The sequence below is a fragment of the Pongo abelii genome, chromosome 20 (assembly GCF_028885655.2).
Source record: "Pongo abelii isolate AG06213 chromosome 20, NHGRI_mPonAbe1-v2.0_pri, whole genome shotgun sequence".
Lineage (NCBI taxonomy): Eukaryota > Metazoa > Chordata > Mammalia > Primates > Hominidae > Pongo > Pongo abelii.
Window position 1 is genome coordinate 2,772,561 of NC_072005.2, and position 22,130 is coordinate 2,794,690.

The window sequence follows — 22,130 nt, forward strand, 5'->3', positions numbered from 1 at the left end:
TTTTTTTTTTTTTTTTTTTTTGAGACGGAGTCTCACTCTGTCTGCCAGGCTGGAGTGCAGTGGTGCAATCTCGGCTCACTGCAAGCTCCGCCTCCTGGGTTCAGCCATTCCCCTGCCTCAGCCTCCCGAGTAGCTGGGACTACAGGCGCCTGCCACCACGCCTGGCTAATTTTTTTGTATTTTTAGTAGATTTGGGTTTTCAGCGGGTTAGCCAGGATGGTCTTGATCTCCTGACCTCGTGATCCACCTGCCTCGGCCTCCCAAAGTGCTGGGATTACAGGCTTGAGCCATCGTGCCCAGCCCCGGATTTCTTGATCTAAAGAATGTCTGCCGGGCGCGGTAGTGCAAGCCTCTAATTCCAGCACTTTGGGGGGTGGCCAAGGCGGGCGGATTACGAGGTCAGGAGTTCAAGACCAGCTTGGCCAACATAGTGAAACCCCCGTCTCTACTAAAAATACAAAAATTAGCCAGACGTGGTGGCGGGCGCCTGTAATCTCAGCTACTGGGGAGGCTGAGGCAAGAGAATTTTTTTAACCTGGGAGGTGGAGGTTGCAGTGAGCCGAGATCACGCCACTGCACTCCAGCTGGGGCGACAGTGCCAGACTCCATCTCAAAATAAATAAATAAATAAAACAAAAACAATGTCCAACAAAAAACAAATCCAACGAGGCCAGACAGGATAGGGGCTCCCCGGGGTCAGCCCATTTTCGGGATCAGGTGACTGAGGTTTGGTCCTTATTTTAGTGCAGGCTCGGATGTGGGGGGCGAGCAAAAGTGCAGGGGCCTGTGGGAAGGACAGGAGGCTGGGAAACGTTTGGGTAAAAAAAATCAGGACACTGGCCAGGCGTGGTGGCTCACGCCTGTAATCCCAGCACTTTGGGAGGTCGAGGCGGACTGATCACAAGGTCAAGAGCTCGAGACCATCCTGGCTAACACGGTGAAACCTTGTCTCTCCTAAAATACAAAAAAACTAGCCGGGCGTGGTGGCGGGCGCCTGTGTCCCAGCTACTCGGGAGGCTGAGGCAGGGGAATGGCTGAACCCGGGAGGCGGAGCTTGCAGTGAGCTGAGATCACACCACTGCACTCCAGCCTGGGCGACAGAGCGAGACTCCCTCTCAGGGAAAAAAAAAAAAAAAAAAAAAATCAGGACACTGACATCACGTGCTCCAGCACGGGGCCGGGCCTCCATGGGGTCCGCGCCCACGCGGGGCAGGGCGGTGACGTCACGGCTGAGGACCCCGCCCCACGAAGGGCTCAGCCCCACGCGACCCAGGCCGCCCGCTCGCCCTCCCCTCCACCCAGCACTCGGGCTGCTCCGTGGGGAAACGGAGTCTGGACTTCTCCTGCCCGTTCAGGAGAAGGACGCGGGAGTGGGGGCCGAGCTGCGGGAGGAGGCTGGGCTCGCCCCGGGCCAGAGCGAGTTCGCGCAAACGCGAGAGTCCACGGCTGGCGGGTCAGCCACTAGCGTTGGCTACGCGCCGGTCACTCAGGCGACAGGAGGCGGGGCGGCGTGGAAGTTATCTTCCAATCAGGCGCTCCTGGGGCAGGTTTGGACAACTGTCCAATCAAGGCACGGGGCGGGCACCAGGAAGCGGATTGCAGATTTGGAGTAGTGTCCAATCGAAAGCACCAGGGGTGAAGGGGGCGTGTCCAAAACACTGTCCACTCAGAGCGTTGAAAGGGCGGGGACTTAGAAATTGTCCAATCAGGGGCGCCGCTGCCTGCGCTCCGAGGCCCCGAGGGCGGGACGTTTCGTCCTCCCTGCCGCACGTGCCCCGCCTACCCCGAGAGGCCCGGGAGTGCCTGTACCTTTCAGCTGCGCCGGCCGCGAGGCCACGGGGAGCTCGCCTTGGAGAGCCCAGGAGCAGGCGAGATATGGTGAGTGCGGGGCAGGAGCAGAGCCAGGGGACGGTCGGAGCGACGAGAACCGGCTGGAGCCAGAGTCCGCCGAAGTCTGTGGCCGGGCTTGGCTGAGGGACGCGCGGGGCGACGCAGGACTAGCGCCTGCGACCCGGGGACACCAACACAGCGGCCGGGCTGGAGGGCTAGGGGCAGTTTGGGGGGACGGAAGGGGCAGCCAGGAGCTGGGGGGTAATTTAGGGGGAGGCCTGGGCAGGAGGGGGGCTGGAGGTAGTTTGAGGGGACGGTAGGGGCGGTCAGGGGTCAGGGACCAGTTTGGGGGGACGGCAAGGGACGGTCAGCAGGTTGGGGATGTTACGTGTGTCCGTATAAGAGATCACCTGAGCAGGCTTAGTTTGAGCCACAAGGCTGTTTACTCACTTGGGTGCAAGTGGGCTGAGTCCGAGAAAGGAGTCAGCAAAGGGTGATGGGATTATTATTATTTTTTTTTCCATACTAGCAAAATACTTTATTTTTATAATGATAAAACAAGGAAAGTAAAGATTTCTTTTTGGTATATACCAGAGTTAAGGGTAGTAGAAAAATATGGGGATTAATAGGACTTTTATGCACTTTTGGTGACAATAAAAAGTTAACAATACCAACTGTTTGCCATAAAACTTATCATAGCTCCCCCAAAACACACATATAAAGGATCATAGTTTTAAAATCTATAAAAGTAAAAAATATACAGTTGGAAGCTCTAGCGCTTATTCCATCTTTCATATAAAATTGTAAACATTTATTTACACAAAGCAAATGTATATAACAAAAGTCTGAGCACCTTTTTCTTCTGAGTCGTGGCTCCTGGAAGACGGGGCTGTGCACAGAAGCAAAGTCATCTCCTCCCCTGACTCCTGAAAACCAGATGCATAAATACAGCCATGGGCAGCTTCCCTGGGGGGACCCTAAGAATCACATTTTATTGCTATGACACTGCAGCAAGTGAGGAGCCCACTGTGTCGCCGGCCCCAGGAGTGTGATGGGATTATTATTGGGGTTTTTTGTTTGTTTGTTTTTTTGAGACGGAGTCCCGCTCTGTCGCCAGGCTGGAGTGCAGTGGCGTGATCTCGGCTCACTGCAACCTCCGCCTCCCGGGTTCACGCCATTCTCTCGCCTCAGCCTCCCGAGTAGCTGAGATTACAGGCGCCCGCCACCACGTCCGGCTAATTTTTGTGTTTTTAGTAGAGACAGGGTTTCGCCATGTTGGCCAGGATGGTCTCGATCTCTTGACCTTGTGATCCTCCCGCCTCAGCCTCCCAAAGTGCTGGGATTACAGGGGTGAGCCACCGCGCCTGGCAATCATTAGTCCTTATAGGTTTGGGACAGGCATCGGAGTTAGGAGCAGTTTTTTTGAGGACAGTTGGTGGGTGTTACAAAGTACATTCTCGGCCGGGCGCGGTGACTCACGCCTGTAATCCCAGCACTTTGGGAGGCCGAGGCGGGCGGATCACAAGGTCAGGAGATCGAGACCATCCTGGCTAACACGGTGAAACCCCGTCTCTACTAAAAATACAAAAAAATTAGCCGGGCGTGGTGGCGGGCGCCTGTAGTCCCAGCTACTCTGGAGGCTGAGGCAGGAGAATGGCGTGAACCTGGAAGGCGAGCTTGCAGTGAGCCGAGATCGCGCCACTGCACTCCAGCCTGGGCAACAAACAGAGCAAGACTCCCTCTCAAAAAAAAAAAAAAAAAAAAAAAAAAGTACATTCTCAAGGGCGGGGACGATGTTTCAAAGTACATTCACAAGGGCGTGGGGGATGTATTGTCACAAGGGCTGGGAGGAGTATTACAAAGTACCTTCACAAGGGCGGGGTACCTTCACAAGGAAGTACATTATCACAAGGGCGGGGGGCTTGACCCCACCCACGATGGCTTGACCATGGTGCAGCCAGCTCAGAGCACCTTACAGGGGACAGCTTGGGGGGACAGCAAAGGACAGTGCGGGGGTCGGAGGCAGTCTGGGGGATGACCTCGGCGGTGGGAGTGACCTGCCCTGGGGGTTTTGTTGCAGGGTATCACCAATGCCCTGAAATCTTTATTCGGGCAGCCGGTTCCAGTAAATATACTGTCTCCTGTGTGCCTTTTTTCTTCTCCTTAGTGACAATAGGAAAATGTTCAAGTCTGTTTTCTGCCTTCTGGTCCGTCAGGATAACACCTGTTTATTCTGGGGTTCAGGCTAAGAATGGCCTAAGGAAGTCTCTCAGGAATATTCTCTCTCCCACCACAATTGTAGAGAAAGGGTGCGCAGTTCCACATCTTATAGCAGCTAGAGATGGATTAAAATGTTTATAAAAATAGTTTTTCAAATGCCAAAGCAATCAGACAAAAAGTAATAGTAGTTATTCCTCCATACAAGTGCAGAGTTTGTGACAGCGTGTGATCGTGTTCCATTTCAGTTCAGCTAGACATGAGATTAACGCAAATTCTGCAAAAACCTGTAAAACTGAGGCGTGTTCCATTCTGGTTAGTTTCCAGTTTGTCATCAAGAGTATTGCTTCACTGATCCATCATCTGTTTGCTGACTGGGAAAAGCAGTTTCTGGCCACGTAAAGTCATAAAGACTGCGTTGGAACTCCCTTCCCCTACTTACACACGGGGTGAAAGCAGTGATTCTGCTGCATTCTCACTCTACAGGATGAGGGTGTTTGTGGCATTTAAAGTGTAGCACCTGGAGCAGAGAGGTGAGCCCCAAGACCAGTGACTCCAGCTGAGCCCACAGTTGAGCCTGCACGGGAGGCCGCTGAGGGTGCAGCGGGGTCTGGCTGGGCAGCCTCCCCCTGCTCAGACCTCCTGCCTCGTGGAACAGCCACAGCGGGAACTGTTCAAGCTGATTGAGGCTGCTGAGCATTGGAAAGACGATTGTCCTGGAGACGTGCTTGTGGGCGTTTTAGCCTTTCTGAGGTTGCACCTGTGGTTGTCTTGGAGCCGTTTCTAAGCAGCTGGTTTAGTTTATGCATTAAGTGTTTTTTTTCTTTTTTTGAGACACTGTGTCTCCCAGGCTGGAGTACAGTGGCGTGATCTCCACACATTGTATCCTCCGCCTCCCGGGTTCAAGCAATTCTCCTGCCTCAGCCTCCCGAGTAGCTGGGATTACAGGCACCTGCCACCACGACTGGCTAATTTTCATATTTTTAGTAGAGATGAGGTTTCACCATGTTGGCCAGGCTGATCTCAAACTCCTGACCTTAAATGATCCTCCTCCGCCTCCCGAAGTGCTGGGATTTCAGGCGTAAGTCACCGCGCCAGCCTGGATTAAGTTTTAATATAAACACCAGTGGTCTTTACTGCCCGCATAAATAGGCCTTCAGCCTCTCTTCAACACCTGTGTGCTGCTCCCAGAGCTCATCTCTGTTTTGCCCCCAGGGTAACCACTGTCCTGGTTTTTTTTTTTCATTCTCTCTACCTTTACCATTTATTATTTATCACCATACAGAGTTTTAATTTTGCCTCCTTTGAATTTTTTTTTTTTTTTTTCAGGCAGGGTCTTACTCTGTTGCCCAGGCTGGAGTGCAGTGGCGTGAGCACAGCTAACCACCAATGGCGCATGCATGCCACCATTCCTGGCTAATTTTTATATTTTTTTGTAGAGAAGGGGGCCTCGCTGTTGCCCCAGGCTAGTCTGGAACTCCTGGACTCAAGCGATCTGCCCTCCTTGGCCTCCCAAAGTGCTGGGATTACAAGCATGGGCCACTGCACCCGGCCTGAAATTTCAGTAGGTGACTGTTACCATTAATGCACCATGAATATCAGCTCGAAAGGCTTTTCTGTGGTTTCTTTCCTTTGCACTGATGTCTGAGACGGTGACGCAGTTAGTTCAATCATTCCAGCGTTTGTCGGGCTTGGGTTAATTCAAGTGTGTTCATTTATTTTATGTACTTATTTATTTTTAGAGACAAGGTCTTGTTCTGTTGCCCAAGCTGGAGTGCAGTGGTGTTATCATGGCCCACTGCAGTCTCAAACTCCTGGCTTTAAGTAATCCCCTCACCTCAGCTTTCCAAGTAGCTGAGACCACAGGTGTGCACCACCACACCCAGCCAAAGTTTTTTTTGTTTCTTTTTTTTTTTTTTTTTTTTTTTGAGACGGAGTTTTGCTCTGTCACCCAGGCTGCAGTGCAGTGGCACCATCTTGGCTCACTGCAACCTCTGCCTCCCGGGTTCAAGCAATCCTCCTACCTCAGCTTCCCGAATAGCTGCGGTTACAGGCATGTGCCACTAAGCCTGGCTAATTTTTATATTTTTAGTAGACACAGAGTTTCATAACGTTGGCCAGGTTGGTCTCAAACTCTGGGCCTCAAGTGATCTACCTGCCTCAGCCTCCCAAGGTGCTGGGATTACAGGTGTGAGCCACTGCACCTGGCCTTCCTTGTAGCTTACTAATGTCTGTGTGTGGGCATATGTGGGCACTTGCTGTGCCTGGCTGTTGTCAGAACTAACTTCTGAATGGGTTCTGCTTTTGTCATTCACAGTGAGATGTGCGTTATGCCGATGATTGAACTTGCAGTTGACGTGGACGTTCCTTATTCTCCCATAGATAGCATCTCTCTTTGCCCAGGTGTTAAACTGCCCCTCGTTTCCAGCATTGTCGCAACGCTTGCTCTGTCATATATTCATGCACCATAAACACAGCTTCCCATCCTTTTCTGTCGGTCTATTTGTCCATCCTGCCGATACCATCCTCTAATTACTATTTTTTCTTTTTTTAAGAAGGAGTCTTGCTCTGTTGCTTAGGTTGGAGTGCAGTGGCGCGATCTCGGCTCACTGCAACCTCCGTCTCCCGGGTTCAAGCGATTCTTCTGCCTCAGCTTCCCGAGTAGCTTAGATTACAGGCATATGCCAGCACGCCCATATAATTTTTAAATTTTTAGTAGAGATGGGGTTTCATCATGTTGGCCAGGCTGGTCTCGAACTCTTGACTTCAGGTGATCCGCCCCACCCTCGGCATTCCAAAGTATTCGCATTACAGGCATGAGCACCCGCACCTGGCCCTCCTAATTATGATTGTGATTTAAGTGCCTTGATGTGTTTTAGCATTGTCCCTCTACCGGCCGAGGCGGGCGGATCACGAGGTCAGGAGATCGAGACCATCCTGGCTAACAGGGTGAAACCCCGTCTCTACTAAAAATACAAAAAAAAATTAGCTGGGCGTGGTGGCGGGCGCCTGTAGTCCCAGCTACTCGGGAGGCTGAGGCAGGAGAATGGCGTGAACCCAGGAGGTGGACGTTGCAGTGAGCTGAGATTGCGCCACCGCACTCCAGCCTGGGTGACCGAGCAAGACTCTGTCTCAAAAAAAAAAAAAAAAAAGAATTGTCCCTCTACCTTGTTGTGTAGGAAACCTGGTTGTTCTTAGACATTTGCCTTTCATTTCAGTTCTTAGAAGTAGTTTTTCATAAATTCAAAAACAAGGAAAAACAAGGAAATGAGGCTGGTTTTGGATTTAATGGAATTTTATTCAAACCCTAGATCAGTCTGTGAGATCTGCTGACGTGGTGGCATTGTTTCCTTCCTGAGTCCATGTGCCATCTCTCATTTCTCTCTCCTTTTATGTCTTTCAGTAGTGTTTTATAATTGTTCCATGATGATTGTTTTATATCCTTCATTAGATATAAAATCCCTCTTGGCCAGGCTGGAGTGCAGTGATGCAGTCATGGCTCACTGCAGCCTCAGACTCCTGCGCTCAAGCGATCTTCAGCCTCAGACTCCTGCGCTCAAGCGATCTTCGGCCTCAGCCTCCTGAGTAGCTGGGACTGCAGATTCATGCCACCACACCCAGCTAATTAAAAACTTTTTTTTTTAATAGAGATGGGGTCTTGCTGTGTTGCCCAGGCTGGTCTCAAACTCCTGGGCTCAAGCGATCCTCCCGCCTCTGCCTCCCAAAGAGCTGGGAGGAGAGGCATGAGCCATCGTGCCTGGCCCTGGGTGTGAATTTTAAAAGGTTAATGCCCAAGCAGTGTGTCTTAGTAAGGACAAGCAGGCCCTGAAAGAGCTTTGGAACACTGAAGACAGAGCAAGCAAAATATGCCAGTGGGGCTCAGATCAAGTATTTTAGCAATGTTGTTTATTCTGTTTTCATTGTGGAGTTGAATGCGCAGCCTTGCCCGTCTACCCATATGCAACAAGAAGCCCCTTTGTCGAAACCGCCCCCTCCCTGGCTGGCCAGTAAACAGTCCAAAGCCACACAGTCATCTGCTGCGTGGCTACCAGGGAGCGTCGTCCTGGCTGTGAAGCTTCCAGACAGTCACTGTCTGCTGTGTGTGGTTAGAACGATTTGGACATCCATGTTGTGTGTGTACAAGACTGTCCTCGGGAGATGGGCCAGAGGGCCCAGGTTTGCCTCGGTGCCGTAAGTATCATTTCCATTTCAGGAAGGAGGTTCTGTGGACCCGTGAGTCTCACCACCGGAGGCATCAGGGCAGCTCCGGGCAGAGGGGCACAGGGCCCCTGGGAGCCTCCATCTCTAGTGGGCTGTGGAGGCCACATGGGAGGACAGTGTCCTGCACCAGATCCCCATGGCCAATTCACCGCCACCAGGACTGGTCTGAGATTCCCTGAGGCTGGAGCAGAGGCTTCGAAAGCCTCTCCAGAGGAGTCCAGGCGAGGGGGCACAGTGGAATCCTGTCGTCATTGCATTTTGCACAGCATCTAGAACCTCTTGTTGTCCCACAAGTAGGCTGATTTCTGATTGCACAGATGGGTTAGAGTAAAACCTGTAAGTGAGGAATATGTTCTCTCCAAAACCCAGATAGACCTACAAAGTGTTAGGCTTGCTCTGGCCGTGGGTGTTGATAAATGAGGTGTGCTTCCTGCCTGGGCTGCTGCTTCAAATAACGACCAGAAATATGAAGAAAGTGGTGGGGACTTGAGTCTAATGGGATGCAGCAGCTCGCCCCACCTGGAAAGTTCTGCAGCAGGCCCACGAGCCTGTCCCCATGCCTGACTCTTCCGAAAGCACAAATTAAATCTCTAAAATCTAAAACCCTCTCATTCCCAAGGGCAGCTACCCTCTTTCACTTCATAATGTCACAGGAATTATTCTTCCCCCATCCTACACTTCAGTAGGATTTTCATTATCGTTACGTCACAGAGAGATCCATTCTTTTCCACTGGTTCGTTTGTCCATCCTTCTGCTAATACTGTACTGGCAAGACTGACAGCTCTAAAATCCTTGCCCTGTGTTAGGTAAGACTTCACCCTGTTCTTCAGAAAGTTTTGGCTATTTTTAGACTTTTTTTCTCTGTTCAGTTTGGCAAGTAGTTTTGTTAAGTCCTAAAAAGTCTCATTAAGAGAGGATCTCACTGTGTGGCCCAGGCTGGAGTACAGTGGTGTGATCACAGCTCACTGAAACCTCCTGGGCTCAAGTGATCCTGCTGCGTCAGCCTCCCTAGTAGCTAGGACTGCAGGCACAGGCCATCATGCCTGGCTAATTTTAAAAATAATAATAAAAAAAAATTGTAGACTGTGTCTCCTTTTGTCACCCAGGGTGGTCTCAAATTCCTGGCCTCAAGCAGTCTTCCTCCCTTGGCCTCCCAAAATGCTGGGATTATGGGCACGAACCACCTCACAGGGCCCCGATCAAGATTTGTTTCTCCATTGAAATCCTTTACTAGCCTTAAGTACTTATTTAACTTTGGATTTTCCCATAGTATGTATCAGCTTTTAAAAATTAATTTTCCAACTATTATGAAGTAGAAATATAATGCAATTTCTTGGAATCTTGGTAAAAAATCTTTTTCTAGGATTATCTCTTTGTTCTGTTGGGGTTTTATGTGCATAATTCTTAGAAATTTGCATAAAGACAAGTTTATATTTTATAATTCTTGTATATTTTCTGTTGGTGCTGGAACTAGTATAACGTTGACTAGAGGTGAGGTCCTGGGCATCTTCATTTTGTGTATCATGTTTTGAGGAAGACAGTGAACTTCACATTCTTTATGTTTTTTAAAAATCAGCTTTACTGACATATATAACGTACAGCCATTTGACGTGTACATTTCATTGTTTGTTTTGTTTTGTTTTTTTGAGACGGAGTCTTGCTCTGTCGCCCAGGCTGGAGTGCAGTAGCGCGCACTCCAAGCTCCGCCTCCCCAGTAGCTGGGACTCCAGGCGCCCGTCACCACGCCCAGCTTTTTGCATTTTTAGTAGAGATAGCTAGGATGATCTCGATCTCCTGACCTCGTGATCTGCCCGCCTTGGCCTCCCAAAGTGCTGGGATTACAGGCGTGAGCTACCGCGCCCGGCCACTGGTTTTTAGAGTCACACAATCCTGCAACCAAGACCACAGTCAACCTGAGAACATTTCCATCACCTCACGAAGAAACCCCCAGACCCTTCAGTTAGCACTCTCCTATTGCCCCGGAGCCCCTCCACCACCCTAAGAAATGACTCATCTGCCTCTGTCTCTAGAGATTTGGCTGTTCTTGACATTTCGTATGTTGTTTCTCTTTTTTTTCCTTTTTATTCTTTTGTTCTTTTGACATTTCATATGAATGGAATCCTAATATGTGTTCTTTTCTGGACATGTTTTCAGGGTCATTCATGTTTTAGCCTGTCAGAGCCTCATTCCTTACAGGGCTGAGTCATATCTACTCTGTGGACAGTACCACATTTTGTTTATCAGTTGATCAGCTTTGAGTTGTTTCCACCTTTTGGCTATTGTGAATAATGCTGCTGTGAACATTTGGGTACAAATGTTTCTTTAAATATGTTTTCAAATTTCTTCAGTATATATTTAGGAGTGGAATTTCCATTTGATAATACTATGTTAACTTTTTTCCTTATAATAGATTTTATTTATTTTTGTTTATTTTTTTGAGATGGAGTCTTCACTCTGTCACCCAGGCTGGAGTGCAGTGGCATGATCTCCGCTCACTGCAAGCTCGGCCTCCTGGGTTCACACCATTCTCCTGCCTCAGCCTCCTCAGTAGCTGGGACTACAGGCACGCATCACCACGCCCGCCTAATTTTTTGTATTTTTAGTAGAGACGGGGTTTCACCTAACATGGTCTCGACCTCGTGATCCGCCCGCCTCGGCCTCCCAAAGTGCTAGGATTACAGGCGTGAGCCTCCGCGCCCGCCGGTATCTTGTTTTCATTTGCATTTCCCTGATGACATGATGTGGAACATTTTTTATATACTCATCTGCCATCTATATATCTTCACAGATGAGTTGTCTTAAGGTCTTTAGCCTCTACACCTGGCTAATTTTTTCTGAATTTTAGAAATGGGGTCTCACTATGTTGCCCAGGGTGGTCTCAAACTCCTGAGCTCAAGCAATCCTCCCACCTTAGCCTCCCAACATGCTGGGATTACAGGCATGTGCCACCACACCTGGCCTATTTGTACATGCTTTGCTCTACATCACACTCTCCTGATGACCATAGCGCTCCAGAAAGCCTTGAAAATGAATAGTGTCAGTCCTCCAACTTTAATCTTCCCCTTCAATACTGTGTTGGTTGAGTCTTTTACCTCCATAGAAACTTTAGAAGCAGTTTGTCAATATCCACCAAATAACTTGCTGGGATTTTGATTGGGATTGTGTTGAATCTATAGATCAAGTTGGGAAGAACCGATGTCTTGACAATATTGAGTCTTCTATCCGTGGACATGGAATAACTATTCACTTAGTTCTTTGATTTCTTCTGTCAGAGTTTTATAATTTTCCTAAGATCTTGTGCACACTTTGTTAGATTTATACCTGAATGTTTTATTTTAGGGCAATGCTGATTTAATTCCAGTATTGTCTAAGAGCATATGATGTATGATATTCTTTTACACTTGTTAAGGTGTTTTATGTCCCAAAATACAGTCTAGGTTGAGGAATGTTCCATGTGAGCTTGACAATGTGTTTTCTGCTGTTGTTGAAGTTGTCTACAGACATTCATTATTGGGGGTGCTGTTGAATTCAACTCTGTCCTTATTGATGTTCCACCTGCTTGATCTATTTCTTTCTTTTTTTTTTTTTTTTTTGAGACAGAATCTTGCTCTGTTGCCCAGGCTGCCAGGCTGGAGTGCAGTGGCACGATCTCAGCTCACTGCAAGCTCCGCCTCCTGGGTTCACACCATTCCCCTGCCTCAGCCTCCCCAGCAGCGGGGACTACAGGCACCTGCCACCACGCCCGCCTAATTTTTTTGTATTTTTAGTAGAGACGGGGTTTCACCGTGTTAGCCAGGATGGATAGTCTTGATCTCCTGACCTCGTGATCTGCCCGCCTCAGCCTCCCAAAGTGCTGGGATTACAGGCGTGAGCCACTGCGCCCAGCTGCTTGATCTATTTCTAATAGGTGTTTAAGTCTTCAGCTATGATGGTGGATTCATCTGTTTTTTCCTTACGATTCTAGCAGTTTGTACCTCCTCTGCCTGAAATTAATATATGTGCTCCAGCTTTCTTTTGAATAGTGTTAGCATGATTTATCTTTCTCCATCCCCTTACCTTTAATCTGTTATGTATCTTTAAAGTGGGTTTCTTATAGATCGGGGTCCCCAGCCCCCAGGCCATGGACCAGTACTGGGTTGCACAGGAGGTGAGTGGCGGGCAGGCAAGCAAAACTGAGTTCCATCTCCTGTCAGATCAGCAGCGGCATCAGACTCGCATAGGAGCCTGAACCATATTGTGAACTGCGCATGACAGGGATCTTCTAGGTTGCGTGCTTCTTATGAGAATCTAATGCCTGATGATCTGTCACTGTCACCCATCACCCCCAGATGAGACTTTCCAGTCACAGGAAAACAAGCTCAGGACTCCCACTGAGTCTACCTTGGGGTGGGTATGTAATAATAATGTGCACAATAAATGTAATGCACTCGAGCCATCCTGAAAGCATCCAGCCCCCACCCCGTCCATCTGTGGAAAAACCGTCTTCCACAAAACCAGTCCCAGTGCCAGCCAGGTTGGGGACTGCTATTATAGACAACATATAGTTGGGTCTAGTTTTTTTGGTCCATCCTGACAATCTGTTAATTGTAGACCATCAACTTTTAAAGGGATTGTTGACATAGTTGGATTAATAGCTTCCATATTTGTTAGTTTTCTTTTGTCTTTTTTTTTTTTTTTTTTTGAGACAGAGTCTTGCTCTGTTGCCCAGGCTAGAGTGCAGTGGTGCATTCTCAGCTCACTGCAACCTCTGCCTGCCGGGTTCACGCCATTCTCCCGCCTCAGCCTCCCGAGTAGCTGGGACTACAGGCGCACACCACCACGCCCGGCTAATTTTTTGTATTTTTAGTAGAGACGGGGCTTCACCGTGTTGGCCAGGATGGTCTCGATCTCCTGACCTCATGATCTGCCTGCCTCAGCCTCCCGAAGTGCTGGGGTGACAGGCGTGAGCCCCCGCGCCCGGCCTGGTTACTGTTTTCTATTTGTTACCCTTGTTTGTTGTTCCTTATTTTGTCTTCCACTCTTTTTCTGCCTTTTTTGGTTTTAATTGCATGTTTTGTGTGATTCCATTTTTTCTCCTTTCTTAGCAAGTCAGGTATGCTTGTCTTTCCTTTTTTTTAGTGATGGCCCTAGAGATATTTATTTCCCTTTTATTTGGCAGGGTCTTGCTCTGTCACCCAGGTTGGAGTGCAGCGGTACAATCATGGCTCACTGCAGCCTTAATCTCCCGGGCTCAAGCCATCCTGTTACTTCAGCTTCCCAAGTAGCTGGGACCACAGGGTACATGCCTCCAAGCCCAGCTTATTTTTAAAAACTTTTTGTGGCCGGGCACAGTGGCTCATGCCTGTAATCCCAGCACTTTGGGAGGCCGAGGTGGGTGGATCACCTGAGGTCAGGAGTTTGAGACCAGCCTGGCCAACATGGTGAAACCCTTTTCTACAAAAATACCAAAAAATTAGCTGGGCATGATGGCGGGTGTCTGTAATCCCAGCAGCTCAGGAGGCTGATGCGTGAGAATCACCTAAACCCAAGAGGCAGAGGTTGCAGTGAACTGAGATTGTGCCATTGCACTCTAGCCTGGGCGACAGAGGGAGAGTCTGTCTCAAAAACAAAACAACAACAACAAAAAACTTTTTAAAGACAGGGTCTCACTATGTTGCCCAGACTCCTAGCCTCAAGCAGTCCTCCCGCCTCAGCCTCACAAAGTACTGGGATTCCAGGCATGAGCCACTATGTCTGGCCTAGAAGTTTTCATTACATGTCTTCAGGCTCAGTCTTTCCTCAGCCACAGCAGTCTCTCGTGAGTCCGTTAGTGTCATTCTCCGTTTCTGTCACAGTGCTTTTCATCTTTCCCATGGCTTTTTCATTCTTAGGATTTCCACTTCTCGGCCTGTATTGCCTGTTTCTGCATGTTGTCTACTTTTTCCATTAGAGCACTTCACCTGTTAATCATACTTGTTTTAAATTCCCAGTCTGATACTTCCAACGTCCCTGCCATATCGGAGGGGTTCTGCTTTATCTCTTCAAGCTGTGTCTTTTGCCTTTTAGTATGCCTTGTCATTTCTCTCTGGAAAGCCAGATGCAATGTACTGGGTGAAAGGCACTGAAGTAAATAGACCTTTAGTAACGCAGTGGTGAGGTGTGGGCAGAGGGCAAGGATTCCCTGATCCTTTGATGACGTCTCAGTCTTTTCGTGAGCCTGTGCCCCACGACAATGAACTTCACAAGTGCTTCTCGGTTCCTCCTTCTCTCACTTGGCAGGACAAGATGAATAGAGGAAGCTGATGAGGGATACATCTGTTTCCACAGGCCATTTAGACTCTGATGAAACCCCAACAGGTGAGGCTCTGATCAAATAGTTTTAAGGGAAAGGCCCAGTGAGAAAGAACAGAAATATCTGGCCTATTTCAAAATCATTATTTTTCTCCTCTACAAGACTGGGCCCCCTGAGATTCCTAACTCAGACTTGGGCCCGCTGTGCCCCCAGCAATTCATCAGTTACAGCTCAGGGTTTCCCATCTAAGTAACGGTTCCCACAGAGGCTTCTGTTCATGGCTGCGTGTTCTGGTGAATTGTGATTCTCTGTATCCGCCTCTCTCTTCAGTTTGAGGGGGCAGAGCTTGCCTTGTGACATCAGTTCTCTGAAGGATGGAAGAAGAGCTTGTTGAGGTTTCAGTTTGTTCAGCTTTTGGAGTAATAACTTCCAAGCTCCTTACATGCTGGACCAAAAACTAGAAGTCATTTAACTTTTAAAAGGAACTGCCACACTGTTTTCTTAATTGGTTGTACCATTTTACATTCCCACCAGCAATGTGTGAAGATTCCTGTTTCTCCATATCCTTGCCAAAACTTATTTTCCTTTTTAGTTTATTTTACCCATCCTAGTGGGTGAGAAGTGGTATCTCCTTTTTGTATTGATTTGCATTTCCTTGATGACGAATTACTGATAATGTTTATTTTTCTTGGAGAAATGTCTATTTACATCCTTTCCCCACTTTGTTGTTGTTGTTGAGACTGAGTCTTGCTCTGTACCCAGGCTGGAGTGCAATGGTGCGATCTCGGCTCACTGCAACCTCTGCCTCCTGGGTTCAAGCGATTCTCCCTCCTCAGCCTCCTGAGTAGCTGGGATTACAGGCATCCGCCACCATGCCCAGCTAAGTTTTGTATTTTTAGCAGAGATGGAGTTTCACCATATTGGCCAGGCTGATCTCAAACTGCTGACCTTGTGATCCACCCACCTCTAAAGTGCTGAGATTACAGGTGTGAGCCACTGTGCCCGGCCGCTAAATCAGTTTTGTTTGATCTTTTCAAACAACTAGCTTTGGTTTCATTGATTTTTCTCTAGTGTTTTACTGTTCTCTATTTCATTGATTTGTCTGTAATATTTATTATTTCCTTACTCCTAATTGCTTAGGGTTAGTTTTGTTTTCCTGTTGTCTTGAGGTGAACTAGGTTAGGTTGTTGATTTGCAGTCTTTAGGATAGGTATTTATAGCTATTAATTTCCTTTATATAAGTTTTGTATATTATGTCTTTATTTTCCATCCATCTCAAAGTATTTGCCTTTTGATTTCTCTTTGATCCATTAGTTACGGAGGAGTGTGTTAATATCAACATATTAGTGAATTTGCCAAATTTTCTGTATTAGTTTCCAATTTCATTTCTCATTCCATTGTGGTCAGAGAACATACTTATTTCTGGTTTTCTTCTTTTTGTTGGTGTTTTTTTATTGGGAGACTGACTCTCACTCTGTCAGTGGTGTGATCAGAGCTCACTGCAACTTGTCTTCTGGGTTCAAGCAATTCTCATGCCTCACCCTCCCAAGTAGCTGGGAATCCATGTGTGTGCCACCATACCCAGCAAATTTTTGCATTTTTAGTAGAGACAGGGTCTCACTATGTTGCCCAGGCTGGTCTCGAACACCTGAGCTCCAGCGATCCATCTGCCTTGGTCTCCCAAAATGCTGGGATTACAGGTGTGAGTCACCAAGCCCAGCCAATATTTTGTATTTCTATTGTTTAAAATGTGTTGAGGTTTCTTCTATGGCCTAGCAAAGGGTCTCTTTTACAGAACGTTCTTCTGCACTTGAAAAGAATTGTATGTTTTGCTATTGCTGGGTTCAGTGTTCTGCAGATGTCTGCTATGTCTAAATGACATAGTGTTCAATTATTTTATTTCCTTGTATTTCACCTAGATGTTCTGTCATTAAAAAGTGGGGTAATTGATGATGCTGTGTTCAACTAAAAAAAAAGAATGGGTATTTATGTTCCAACTTTTATTTTTAATTATCCATTTATTTTTATTTTTATTTATTTTTTTGAGTCTTGCTCTGTCGCCGAGGCTAGAGTGACAGTCTTGGCTGGAGAGCACAATCTTGGCTCACTGCAACCTCCGCCTCCTGGGTCAAGCAGTTCTTCTGCCTCAGCCTCCTGAGTAGCTGGGACTACAGGCACGTGCCACCACGCCCGGCTAATTTTTGTATTTTTAGTAGAGACAGAGTTTCACTATGTTGGCCAGGCTGGCTTCGAACTCCTGACCTCCAGTGATCTGCCCACCTTGGCCTCCCAAACTGCTGGGATTATAGGTGTGAGCCACCGCACCCAGCCCCATCCTTTACTTTCAATCTGTTTGTATCTTTGGAGCAAAAGTGTGTGTCTTACACAGCGTGTATCGTTGGATTGTTTGTTATCCATATTCTGCCGTTTCACTGGGTTCCGGAACTCACTCCCAGTTAGTGTCATTATTGATGCAGACATACTTATGTTTGCAAACATCTTACTTTTTGTTTTCTGTGGGTTTTATGTCTTTCTTGTTGCTATACTCCTTTACTACTTCCTTTTTTTTTTTTTTTTTGAGATGGGTTTTGCTCTGTCACCCAGGCTGGAGAGCAGTGGTGCGATCTCAGCTCACCGCAAGCTCCACCTCCTGGGTTCAAGAGATTCTCCTGCCTCAGCCTCCCAAGTAGCTGGGATTACAGTCTTGTGCCACCACACCCGGCTAATTTTGTATTTTTAGCAGAGATGGGGGTTTCACCGTGTTGGCCAGGCTGGTCTCAAACTCCTGACCTCAGGTGATCCGCCCGTGTCAGCCTCACAAAGTACTGGGATTACAGGCCTGAGCCACCGCGCCCGGCCACTACTTTCATTTTCATTAAGTATTTTCTAATGAAACCTTTCAATTGTTTAACTTTTTATTATTTGTTGGTTTCTTTAGGGGTTACTGTATTATAAATGTGAGGCTTATCAGATGAGCTTCAGGTTTATATTAATTGCTTGATTCCAGTGAGATAGAGAAATGCTGCATCTGTGTAGCTCTATTCCCTCCTGCCCCCCCCCCCACTTTTCTGGCATTATTAATACATACTACATCCATGAATATTATCTGCCAGAACAGTGCATTTTAATTAGTACTTTACCATCTATAGTCATGTCCCTTGCTTAAATATGCCTTTGCTCCCTCCCACCCACCTCCTCTGTGCTGTTATTGGCAAATAGGTATTCTTATGTGTTATACGTGTAACAGTACTTTACAAACATATTTATACGGTTGCCTTTAAAATAATTTAAGAAAATAAAGGAGAAAAAACTGATACAATGTTGCCTAGGGCTCCAGGCAGACAAAAACAGGAATTCTTAAGTCACATTGTTAGAAACTCTCTGGCTGGCCGCAGGCCCGTCTATACAAAGATCCCCTTACCAGGCAGTGGATTCCAAGGACTTACGGTTTTCTCCAGTAGCCGATCGAAGGCTTGTCCAAAAGACCTATGAAATATGCATCGTTTGGACAACTGAGGCTGGCTGCGTTATGCAGCGTTTCAAATGGAAAAGTTACTTCATTTGCATAGCATTTCTCTCTAGACCCTGCTGGTAGAGGAAAATAAGCGGTCCCAGTAAAAAGGCAGAGATAAGTTCAGACTGATAGTGGTGCCGTGAAGTTTATGAGGAAGTGACTGTGAACCAGTAAAAGATCTAACATTCACGACATAGAGGTGGTGTTGGGACACGACAGAATCTTGTTTGAATTTATGAATTGAGTCCAGTTCCCCAGTACCTTCAGTGTCACCAATCCTCCTGCACACCTATGTGGTTTGTCTTAGGACTCAGTGGTCTTTGAGGATGTGGCTGTGGACTTCACCATGGAGGAGTGGGCTTTGCTGGATTCTGCTCAGAGGAACCTCTACAGAGATGTGATGCTGGAGACCTTCCGGAACCTGGCCTCAGTAGGTAAGGATGACATCATTCCTTCACTTGGTTTATTAATGAACTCATTTCTTTCTCATCAGTTCTGTTCCAAGGTGTGAAATGTGGGAAAGGACAAAGACAGACATGTTCACAGCCACCGTGGACCTAGAATCTAATCATTATTCCTTAACAGTGAAAACGTGTGTGAAACAGATGTTAATTCTGTCTTGGTTTGAAAGACGTGAAGTTCCTTTAGTGTCATTAGTATGGGTACATTAGTATGGGTATAGATTTCATTGGTCATTTAGGATCACAGAGTGGCTCCTTGTTCGATACCTGTGACTTACTGTGTTTGTGAAATACCTAACATTTTGACCCCTTATGTCTGTTATTGATGAGGTCCTCAAAATGCTAAACTCCTCAGTGTCTTCCTTTGCTTAATACGTGTCTTATTCCTTATGAGATTTGTTTACTTTTTTGTTTCAGATGATGAGACTCAATTTAAAGCCAATGGGTCAGTTTCTCAGCAGGATATGTACGGGGAAGAAAAATCTAAGAAACAGACAATACCAAACTTCACAGGAAATAATTCCTGTGCCTACACTTCAGAAAAAAATTGTGAAGGCTATGGCACTGAAGACCACCACAAAAATCTGAGGTGAGTTGCACTCACAAGAGAAAAATCCTTGTATGCAATTAAATATATATATAAGTATTGCTCCAAATACAAGCATTGCTCCAAATTTGTTTATTCCTCAGAATTTTAACCAAAAAAAAATTTGTATTTGACTTAGACATTGATAATTTAAAACATAATTGTTAGAAATAATTACAGGGGGCAGGGCGCAGTGGCTCACGCCTGTAATCCCAGCACTTCGGGAGGCCGAGGCAGGTGGATCACAAGGTCAGGAGATCGAGACCATCCTGGCTAACACAGTAAAACTCCGTCTCTACTAAAAATACCAAAAAAATTAGCTGAGCGTGGTGGCAGGCACCTGTAGTCCCAGCTACTTGTGAGGCGGAGGCAGGAGAATGACGTGAACCTGGGAGGCAGAGCTTGCAGTGAGCTGAGATTGCACCACTGCACTCCATCCTGGGCGACAGAGCAAGACTCCATCTCAAAAAATAAATAAAAATAAATTACAGGAAAACCCCATATATAATAAATACTGCATTAATAAATGTCTCTTCAAACAATTCAGAATAGAAAAACTTCATGTATACTGAAATGTAGTTAGAAATGTACTTCTAATACTTGTTAATACATATCAACAAATCATTTCTAAACATACCATAAATAAAAATGTTTCTCATTTTTAACAGAAATCATATGGTGGACAGATTCTGTAAACATAATGAAGGTAATCAATATGGAGAAGCCATCCATCAAATGCCAAACCTTACCCTGTACAAGGAGATTTCTGCTGGAGAAAAACCATATGAATGCACCAAGTGTGGGACAGTCTTCACGCATCTTTCTTCTCTTAAAAGGCACGTCAGGTCTCGCTGTGGACGAAAAGCGCCTCCGTGTGAGGAATGTAAGCGGGCCTGCATTTGTCCCTCACACCTACACCGTCCTGGAAGAACCAACGCTGACGAGAAGCCGTATAAGTGTCAAGCATGTGGGCAAACTTTCCAACATCCCCATTCCCTCTCTTACCACGTAAAGACTCACACAGCAGAGAAAACCTACAAATGCGAGCAATGTCGGATGGCATTTAATGGGTTCGCAAGCTTCACTAGACATGTGAGAACTCACACAAGAGACAGGCCATATAAATGTCAGGAATGTGGGAGAGCCTTCATTTATCCCTCGACATTTCAAAGACACATGACAACACACACTGGAGAGAAGCCCTATAAATGTCAACACTGTGGGAAAGCCTTCACTTACCCCCAGGCTTTTCAAAGACATGAGAAGATGCACACGGGAGAGAAGCCCTACGAATGCAAGCAGTGTGGGAAAACATTCAGTTGGTCGGAAACCTTGCGAGTCCACATGAGGATCCACACTGGGGAGAAACTCTATAAATGTGAACGCTGTGGGAAGGCTTTTACCTCTTCCAGATCATTCCAAGGTCATTTGAGGACGCACACTGGAGAGAAACCTTATGAGTGTAAACAATGTGGGAAAGCCTTCACTTGGTCCTCAACATTTAGAGAACATGTGAGAATTCACACGCAAGAGCAGCTCTATAAATGTGAACAATGTGGGAAGGCTTTTACCTCTTCCAGATCATTCCAAGGTCATTTGAGGACGCACACTGGAGAGAAGCCTTATGAGTGTAAACAATGTGGAAAAACCTTCACTTGGTCCTCAACGTTTAGAGAACATGTGAGAATTCACACACAAGAGCAGCTCTATAAATGTGAACACTGTGGGAAGGCCTTTACCTCTTCCAGAGCATTCCAAGGTCATTTGAGGATGCATACTGGAGAGAAGCCTTATGAGTGTAAACAATGTGGGAAAACCTTCACTTGGTCCTCAACCTTACATAATCATGTGAGGATGCACACTGGAGAGAAACCTCACAAATGTAAACAATGTGGGATGTCCTTCAAGTGGCCCTCCTCCTTCCGGAACCATCTGAGGATGCACACAGGACAGAAATCCCACGAATGTCAGTCATACTCAAAAGCCTTCAGTTGCCAAGTCATTCTTTCTAAAACCAGTGAGAGCACACACTAAAGAGAAATTCTATAACTCAGTAACAGGGGGTAACCTCACATTAATTCATGTATAATACTCCAGAAAATTCACACCAGGAGAGAAATCTTACAAGTATGATACTGTCTTTGTCAATACCTCATTTGTAAAACAGACCCATTAGTCATGAATTTCCAGCTGTTTCAAAAATAAATGTTTATGTGAGAAAATAATTCCTTAAGTCCTCTATCAGCTATAGTACCTAAGTTTTAATAGTTAAGTGTTTTATCTCTTAAATATTTTCATTTCGAACCATATTAGACCCATGGTGATTTGAAGTGTACTTTGAACAGAGTCTCGCTCTGTCACCCAGGCTGGGGTGCAGTGGTGCGATCTCCACTCACTGCAAGCTCCGCCTCCCGAGTTCACGCCATTCTCCTGCCTCAGCCTCCAGAGTAGCTGGGACTACAGGCACCTGCCACCACGCCTGGCTAATTTTTTGTATTTTTAGCAGAGATGGGGTTTCACCGTGTTAGCCAGGATGGTCTCGATCTCCTGACCTCGTCATCCACCCACCTCGGCCTCCCAAAGTGCTGGGATTACAGGCGTGAGCCACCGTGCCCAGCTGAACATGACATAATTTTTATAGTTTCTATATTTTTCTGTATGGGATCATTACAACAATGAAACTTTGACATTTCTTATTCTTAGTGGCCTACTGCTACAGATAGTGGATATCACTTACCTATTTTATATATTGTACCTTACCAAATTTTTTTTTGCAAAACCTTGTAAATATGCAGAGTTCTCTATAAAGTATAGTCTCTAATCATCTTTTGCAATTTGTTTTTCCTCATTTCTCACTGGGAGTTAGACAGTAGCCTTTGAATTAGGAATGGGGACCTATAAAACAAGAATGAAATCTGTAGATGGTTTTGTTACAGATATATGTGTAAAGCTGGCAATGACATTTCCCTGAATGTCTTTCCTTTATGGCACCAAGTTAAAATCTGCTGATTTTCTACTTTGCATGACGTT

General features: G+C 46.5%; 1 protein-coding gene and 1 long non-coding RNA gene across 2 annotated transcripts; one reads left to right on the top strand and one right to left on the bottom strand.

The window, feature by feature from the left end:
* The first annotated feature begins 1,757 nt into the window (after positions 1-1,757).
* ZNF57 (zinc finger protein 57) lies at positions 1,758-21,924 on the top strand. The gene is made up of 4 exons (XM_024237230.3): positions 1,758-1,878; positions 18,361-18,487; positions 18,932-19,103; positions 19,769-21,924. Exons 1-4 carry the CDS (start codon positions 1,876-1,878, stop codon positions 21,132-21,134), a joined length of 1,668 nt encoding a protein of 555 aa, XP_024092998.3. The 5' UTR covers positions 1,758-1,875; the 3' UTR covers positions 21,135-21,924.
* LOC129051842 (uncharacterized) lies at positions 9,661-19,988 on the bottom strand. The gene is made up of 3 exons (XR_008516327.2): positions 19,850-19,988; positions 17,986-18,548; positions 9,661-10,158 (listed from the first exon to the last, which is right to left on the bottom strand). It is a non-coding gene; the product is annotated as an uncharacterized LOC129051842 (long non-coding RNA).
* Positions 21,925-22,130: the final 206 nt, after the last annotated feature.

Coding starts and splice junctions, on each gene's coding strand:
- ZNF57 (XM_024237230.3), top strand. Junction 18,488..18,931: donor CCGGAACCTGGCCTCAGTAG/GTAAGGATGACA, acceptor TTTTTGTTTCAG/ATGATGAGACTCAATTTAAA. Junction 19,104..19,768: donor GACCACCACAAAAATCTGAG/GTGAGTTGCACT, acceptor CATTTTTAACAG/AAATCATATGGTGGACAGAT.